Here is an 8,677-nt window from a genome sequence, read left to right as displayed (position 1 = left end):
CTAAACCGAACCAGAACTTTCCGGTTCTGGAGGTTTTGAAATGCTGGAGCAGTTTGAGCCGCCTGAGGGCTGAAGGAAACAAAAACCCCTGAGGGATGTCCTGCTGGGCTTTGGAGCAGGCAGGAGGCGGAGCCAGCGAGTTCTGGAGATCCAGCTGATCCAGTTTGGAAGATCTCAGGGACTCAACTCCAGCTCTGAGCTTTTCTCTGAAGGTTCTCCTTCATCCCAGACGTTTGTGAGAGAAAAGGGCGAGATGGAGAACCCAAAGCGTTTCTAGACTTGGTGGTTTAGTTCAGCGGTTCAACATCCTGAGGTGGACCACAGATGGAGAAGGAAACTCCTTAAGAACATTCATGAACATGCCAGACTCTGAAATACTCTGAAATTCCTCCTGGAATCCTCGACCGCAACATGACCCGAGAACTGCCTTCAGAGCAGAACCTGGAACCACACGGTCTTTCCAAAGGATTGACGACATTCAGCTTCTGCTGGATGTTTGTGGGTCACGCTAACGAGAGACTCATAATATAACAATGATTGATTGATTGATTGGTTTATTTCAAGCATAGATTTAATAATACAGAACAAAACACAATTATTTCAAACTCATTACAGAAACAATGAAATTCATTGATTAGAAAATAGAAAACCAAAATAAAACACACTTATGTCACATTTGGTTCATTAATATTTTGGTGACAATTAACTAAAGTCAGTAGAGTTTGATTGATTGATGAAAAGGAGCAGGAAGAAGTGAACTTATATAATCCCACCCATACTTAGTTACTTCATTTCACTGTTTTACATAATTATGTATTCCGGTTGTTGTTGTTTTTTATTTTGTAATTCCCAATATCAAAGTGAAGTTCTTGTTGATTATTGATTAATCTCATCAAACATTATTTCAGTAAACAGTAACATCAATCATACATCATCTAACAGATCTATAATACTCATTGATTATCATCGAAATACAATGTTATAGTGATGTAGAAGAAGAATAATTACACATTGAGATGAAGTTTTAGAGTTCTTATTGATCATTCTCTGGACCACCTAACCAACCTTGTCCCGGTTCACTCCATGGAGCGACTGCAGATTAAAGGATGGACCAACAACCGGACGGCTTGTGTGGTATTGAGGTAATTCTGTCCACCGTTGGTGTTTGGAAAAGGACACGGTGTCATTTTCAATTCTGTCGTGAAAAAATGTGACTTATTGAAGAGATTTTAAATTAAATAAAATAGATGTAATACCTAAAGCTGATTGTACAGTCAGTGGCACTTACTGTGGTTACATTTTCACTTCTAAATAAATATTTTAACATTAAATATCCCACTGGGGAGTTTTGTCATCGTGTGACATCAGCACGTTACAGCTCGGAAGCGAAACAGATGCAGTGACGGGAAGAAAACTTTACACCTTTGATTTGGTGTCTAAAAGAACACACTTTGGGTTCCAAATATGAAGAAGGGGAGCTGATTTATCCCGACTTAAGTGGTGCTTATGAAGTTCTTAGTCACGGTCACACTGTAAACCAAGGTCAAACGTGGAGGAATATCGACGAAATTAAAATGTAAATACCGCCCAAGCCTAAAACAGGACGGACCAACCAAATGAACATTCAGACGCACAACAACATGGACCAACTGGACGGACAATCTGACCAAACAACCAGACAGACCAACAAAATAAACAACTGGGCGGAAAAACCACATAGACCAACTGAACGCACAAACTGGATGGACCAACCAAACGAACAACTGGACAAGCAACCGGACAGACCAACCAGACGAAGAGCCAGACAAAAAACGGACGGACCAACTGGATGAACAACCGAACGGACAACCAGATGAACCAAGATGAACAACTAGAAAAACCAACAAGACAAACCAACAATCGGACAAACAACCGGATGAACAACCTGACAGACCAACTCTTCTCTGGCTACTTCAAGAAAACCTGCCAGAAAACAGAATCCAGATGTTTTTATTCTAAATCTGAACAAGATTTAAATGTTTGTGACTTTAGATATGTTTTTAATTGTTTGTGTTCTTCTATCTGTAAAATGCTGTTATCATTAGATTAGAAGTCATGAGGGTTTTTAGAGTTTATTTTAGATTTTTGGTGACTATTTCTGGTTTCGTTTCTGCTGTATTCCCGCCTCTTCTCATCACTTCTTCTCCTCTTCCTCACCTGATCATTGAGGCGCTCGCGCCCCTAAAGTCTTCATCACGTGTGAAAGAGCCGCGCGCTTCACACCTACCCGCTAACTGTCTGTCGGAGGAGGCGGCGCGAGCCCCCCCCCCAACACACTCAGGCGCACGCGCCTCTCCTTTTCCTCCACCGCGGACTCACGACCGCGTGGTAAAACCTTTAATCAGGCCTGCGGGGGTCTGCGCACGCGCGAACCCTCCTGACCTCTTTAAATTACAATTTAGGGAAACAAAATCTGCATTTGTGATCCGATCAGATTCATCATGAATGATTTGATCTGAAATAAAAATCGTTTACTGTCCTGCAGCTCCGCGCGTGCAGAGAGAACTTTGAATGACGAGATTAAAATGATCTGCGCTTAAATAAAATACACTTAATTATTTTTAAAGTAACAATAAGTAATACAGTTGTGAAGTAAAGTAGTAATAGTAATAAAGAATTAAACTTCTGTGATTTCGATTTTTCCATCTAGAGAAGTTTTTGGGTTTTTTATGTGGGATTTAATCCTAGATTTCCCAGTCTGGATTATTTGTGAAGATAATCCGGTTTGATGATTGATTGAAAAAATCGCTCAGAACTCCTTTGAGGTTTGAATTAAATAAAAATGTGGGTTTTCTCAAATCGTAAAGTGTCTTTGATGCTCCATCCGAGATTCAGATTCTTCCAGAACTTCCATCATCCGGGTTTTTGTTTCCATGTTTGTCCCTAAAATACAAATCAGAGTTTAAGTCAAACTTTGATCAGAGTCCGCGTGCAGACACAGACGAGTCGCCGTGATACCTGCTGATCACCTGGATCAGATCAGGTTTTGCAAACGGGACAGGTGTAAATGGTGTATACTGTATAGCACTTTCCCTCCTTCGAGGGCCCAAAGCTTCAGTCACACAGTCACACATGGTGGTGGTGGGTTTGGAGAAGGAGCAGACTGGATCACCTGGATCTGTATTCACTGTATCAACACGATCAGATCCTCTGATCTCACAGAAAGTTTATCCCAAAGTTCAGAGATTCTTCTCAAAGATCAAACTTGATTTCTGATCTCGTGGATCTGCGTTTCATTGATCCTTTTCCATCCTTCCATCTTTTCTATGAGACGTCATCAAAAATCTTTCACTTTTTGACTCTTCTTTTATAATTCACTATGATTCCTGGAAACCGGAACCGGATGTTCGCTCTGATGGATGAGGATGCTCGAATGTCCCAGCTCACCTGAAAGCATCTCCATCCAGCAAAAGCGGCGCTGACCGGAAATGTGACGAAACTTTTGTTTCATTTCATGCAGAAACTTTTCGCTCTGTCTTTTGTTGCACGCGCGCGTTTGCTCAGGTGTCATTCCTGACGCCTGGCGCAGGCCCCGCCCCCTCGGCTCACACCTCAGCAGACTTTCCCACGCTCCCTCAGACACCTTCATCCTCCTCCTCCTCCTCCGGGGCACGCGCCGCGTGTCTCTTCACCTCAACAAAAGCTCGTGCCGCCTGTCCGCGTGCGCCATTTGGGCACGTGCGAAACAAAAGGATCAACAGATGGATGACATCCTGGAGGAGGAGGAGGAGGAGGAGGAAGAGGAGGAGGAGGAGGAAGAGCGGCTTCTTCTGACATTTTCATGACAGAAATTTTGCGGACTTTTTTGTTGAAAATGAAAATGTAAAAATCCTCCAGATCAGCTCAGCCTGAAGATGGATTATTTCCTGAGTGTTTCTAGATTTGTTTGTTTTAATTCTGATAATCTGATCTTCAGGATTCTGATCCGGAATCGAAGAACAGAATCTTGTTCTGGATGAAGGACTTCATCTGATCCTAAAATCTGGATTTTGTTCTTCACTTGGGTGTTCTTGCTCCTAAAATGTTGAGATTTTGTCCTCATGTTTGTTTGTTTGTTTGTTTGTTTGTTTACAGTCTGACCTGCAGCTCAGAGGAACCTGAAGATTTTGTGCTGCAGGAAACTAACTTGAAACGAGACTTTTCTTTGGTTCTGACGTCATCTACTCCTGTGGTGCCCACGTGCACAATATAACAGCATCCGCGCGGGACAGCGCACGCGCCAAACAGGTCCACACTCCACTGTTAACAGAAACAGCCGCGCGCACTGACTACATCTGATGGTAAATGTAGTCCATCAATGTGATTATTCGGCCCCCAAAGTTGCCGCGTGCCGTGGGCGTGGTCTAAAAACATTCATTCAGAGCCGGTGCAGGCACGCGCTCGCTTCGTTCTAGAACAGCAGAAGCGCCGCGCGCTCACCTCAGATCCGGGTCTCCTCAGAGTAAACTGATGGTTTGATGGTTGAGGAAACAAAGACTGAGTTCCTCCTGAAGTCGTTTCCATGACAACGAGGAGCAGCTTCAGCGCGGGAGATTTCCATGTGAGAAAGAGGAGGTGCGGAGACCTCCTCGTCTGTTCTGAGGAGCTCTGAGAAAACCAGGATCAGAGAACTCTGAGCTTGGAGTGGGGTCTGGTTCTGGTCTGGTTCTGGTCTGCTTTCCTCTGATGGTCCTCCTGGCTCTGGTGTGAAAGTTTACCTGAACTCTGGTCCTCCTCAGAACCAGGGTCTCCGTTCTGCTGCAGGTGAACTCTTGTCCGGTTCACGAACTTTCTGAAAACAAAAGAAAACCAAAGAATCAAAGATCACAGCGTGAATGAAGACCATGAAGTCTGTAGAGGTCCCCTGATGGAGGAGGAGCAGAGAGGAGCAGAGAGGAGCAGAGAGGAGCAGAGAGGAGCAGCTCCAGCTCCTCTGATCTTCAGCGGTTCCGTTCTGTTGCTCCGAGTTCTAGATTTTTGTTCTGAGGTTTTCAGACCCAACAGAACCGGAACATTCCTGCAGGTTTCATTAATGAAAAAGAAAAGTCATTTTGAACTCCAGAAAAATGTTATAAAATATAAAAAATTCTGCTTCACATTGATGTGAAAACATCTTCAAAATGTTTGATTAACTGATCAAAACATTTATTTACACTAAAAACTGAACTATTGGATTCATGAACAGAAGTCCTGTCATTTGAAATCCTCCGCCCTCCAGCACGTGCGCGTCCCGCCCCCTCCGCTTTCTTTCCTTTCGCTTTTATCTCAGCCCCGAGGCTCCTCCCCCACCCCCCACCCCCCCGTGCCGTATAAGCGGAGGTGTCGCCGCCGCTGCTTCAGTCCAGAGTTCAGCCGCATCCTCTCCGTTTGTCCGCACCGTGCACGCGCTGACTGCAGCTCAGAAGCGGGTCCACCTGTCCCGCGGCGGGTCACCGGTTCCGTTCGTTCTGCGCCCCCGTGTCCTCTGGAGCTGTTTGGATTTTACGCACTGCCAGAGCTGCCTGTGACGCGCGGCGCGCTCCGTGATGGCGCGCTTCTTACTGCCGTGTCTCCTGCTGTGTGTCTCGGCGCGTGCGGTGAGTACAGAGCACGCGCTCCCGTTACCCTAAAACTGCTGGTTTGGTCTAAGGTGAATGGTGCACGCGCGTGGGGCTTGGATCCGTGCGCTTTTACGCACGGCTCGCTGAGCTCATCCTGTGGCTCCAGGAAATGGATTTCCACTTTAGTGGATTTGAAAGTTGTGGAGGATGCAGCGCACAAGCCACAGACACGCGCGTGCGCGGAGACTGCGAGTTTGATGTAATTTTGAGACTCCTCGCCTGTCTCTCATCCGGCCTCTGTCCCTGTGTTTGCGCGCGCGCTCCTCAGGCTCTGTCCTCGGGGGTCTTCGAGCTGAAGATCGACTCCTTCATCAGCGCGCGCCCGCTGTGCCTCCAGCAGCCGGGGGACTGTCGGCTCTTTTTCCGCGTCTGCCTGAAGCACGTGCAGCATGTGTCCAACCCGGGGACGCCGTGCACGTACGGGAACGCCAGCACGGAGGTCATCGGTGTGAACTCCATCCCCGGGAGCGCGCCCGTCAGGGTGCCGTTCGTCTACAAGTGGCCGGTAAGTGGCGGGAATCCCGCGCGGCGCAGAGACAGCTGACCCGACTGATGAGGTTTTCTCCTGAACTCCAGGGGAGCGTCGCTCTGATCCTGGAGGCCTGGAGCGCAGCGGAGTCCGCAGGTAACCGCGCAGATCACACTCTCACCGCTAGGGGGCGACAGACGTCAGAGAGCCAGCTTCACTGTGAAGTGAAGAGCTGCTTTTAAACCAATGTGTCCAGGCCCGGGGGCCGGATCCGGCCCTCCAGATCATTTTATTTTATTGTTATTAATGACCCGATGTTATCTTGTACTCATTTCTAACTTGTATAAGCTTGACGAAATACATATTTGGAGAGTAAAGTATTGAAAGTTATTTAAGGTTTAAGTTGATTTATTCTGGAATAATATTCCTGACTTTTATTATTCATAATTCTGATAAAAATTACAGTCTGAAAGTTTTTTTAAAAAATAGTATTCTGCTAGTTTTATGGACTAGATTTTTTTTAGCTAATTTGGAGTTTAGCTAATATTTCAGCTACATGGTAGCTAAATTGGCAAATTTGAGCTTTTAATCTCTTTTTTTCATTTTTTTTTCTGTTTGGGACTTGTGCTAGTATTTACATGCTAGATGTTTTGGCTAATTTAGGTGTTTTAAAGTTTTTTAAGCTCTTCTGGAGTTCAGCTGATATTTCAGCTACATGCTAGCTGTTTTGGTTGATTTAGGCTTTTTTATTTTTAGGCTGTTTTGCAGTTTGGCTAATATTTACAATGTAGCGCTTTTTTTTGGCAAATTAGGCATTTTTTATCAAGTTTTTTAGGCTGTTTTAGACCTAGGCTAATATTTACACGTTAGGCGTTTTGGCTAATTTAGGCTTTCTTTTAGTTTTTTGTCTTTTTTGGAGTAATGCTAATATTTACATGCTAGCTATTTTGGCTAACCTAAGATTTTTTTTTTTAGTTTTCAGCCTTAGCGTTTTCAGCTTCAGTATTTTTAGCGATCAATTTCAACATCTTCAGCAGTCAAATTCAGCTTACAGCATTCACACTTGCATTGTTGCAGGTAAAATCTAGTTCATAATTATGTTAAAAAGTTCAGACTTTAAAGTTTTAAAAATGTAGTTTTAGAGTGTTTAATAAATGTTTATCCTGTTCGGCCCGCGACCTACGGTGTGATTGACTTTGACACCTCTGGTTTAAATGATCTGAAGACTTTAGGACTAAATAAGATCCGAGGTCATATGGTTTCCGAGGAAGAAAGAATTTAGAGAAGTTTTAATTTTTTTGCAATTTTGGAATTGTGATAAATGAATGAAACATTTTATTGACAATTAAATTGTACAGCAAAACAAACATGTTACATTATATCTGGGGGTGTAAGGATGAATTGATTTGTAATCTGCGATCCACCAGATCAGATCTAAGCTGTTTTAGCCAGAATCTAATCAACCTATACCGTTATAAAATCATTTTGAAATGAGATAAATTCATATTCATTCCTGGAAAATCCCATCTGGATCGAGTCGTGGTCGGTTTAAGGTTTACAGGATCATCACAGCGAACAACTAACGTGATGCAGCAGAAACCGATCGGATAGATGGATCAGAATCAACCAAGATCAAATCATTACACTCTAATTTGATCCCATGATTCCTTTCACTCGTTCAAAGTAAACATGTCTCCGTCCAGAAACCCTCCTGAGCCGCACAGCGACCCGCCGCACCCTCAGCGTGGGGCCGGAGTGGTCCCAGGCGGAGAACCAGACGGAGCTGCTGTACTCCTACCGCGTGGTCTGTGACCGCTTCTACCACGGCGACACCTGCTCCACCTTCTGCCGCCCCCGCAACGACACCCACGGCCACTTCGTCTGCGACGAGGAGGGCCGCCGCCACTGCATGGAGGGCTGGAGGGGAGAGTACTGCTCGCAGTGTGAGTGACGCCGGGAGACTTTGGGATTCATTTAACGGGATTACAATCAAACGTGACTCAGAGGATCCGACATCCAGATCCATGGATCAGGTTTCCTTCCAAAAAATGATTTTTAATGACAAACTCCTTCGTTTTAACAGGATTTTATCAGTTCTGTGAAAATCGGTTATTTTCTCAACTTAACAAAGTCAGTTTTACAAATTTGAAAGAAATCTTTATTGAATCAATTGGACTTGTGAGATCCTGAGAAACCAGATGATTCTGAATGTGGCCTGACCCCCCAGACCTGGTGTAAGGGGTGGGGGGGCACAGGAGAACCTGCAGGAAAAACACCATGGAGGAGAAACTTCCTGTTTGGATAAAATCCAAAGGGTGCTCCTGTTCCGAGCTTTATTACATGTGTCAAAGTCACGGCCCGGGGGCCGGATTCGGCCCTCCGGGTAATTCCATCCGACCCTCCAGATCATTTTATTTTATTGTTATTAATGACCCGATGTTATCTTACACTTGTATAATTTTAACAAAATATATTTTTATAGAGAGTAAAATATTTAAAGTTATTTAAGGTTTAAGTTGATTTATTCTGGAATAATATTCCTGCCTTTTTATTGTTCATAATTATGTTAAAAAGTTACGGTTTTAGAGAT

At 44.4% G+C, this 8,677-nt stretch overlaps 1 protein-coding gene across 1 annotated transcript in view; it reads left to right on the top strand.

The window, feature by feature from the left end:
* Positions 1 to 5,347: 5,347 nt before the first annotated feature.
* The window catches only part of dlc (deltaC), a gene marked incomplete at its 3' end in the record, with an annotated part of 48,729 nt that continues 45,399 nt past the window's right edge, over positions 5,348 to 8,677 (top strand). Inside the window, 4 exon segments of the mRNA XM_024277532.2 lie at positions 5,348 to 5,594; positions 5,887 to 6,123; positions 6,195 to 6,243; positions 7,791 to 8,030. Of these exon segments, the coding sequence (XP_024133300.1) occupies positions 5,544 to 5,594; positions 5,887 to 6,123; positions 6,195 to 6,243; positions 7,791 to 8,030 (577 nt within the window).

This window comes from Oryzias melastigma, linkage group LG13 (assembly GCF_002922805.2).
Source record: "Oryzias melastigma strain HK-1 linkage group LG13, ASM292280v2, whole genome shotgun sequence".
Taxonomy (NCBI): Eukaryota; Metazoa; Chordata; class Actinopteri; order Beloniformes; family Adrianichthyidae; genus Oryzias; species Oryzias melastigma.
Note: the sequence above shows the minus strand (reverse complement) of the source record. Positions and strands in the feature narration are given on the sequence as shown.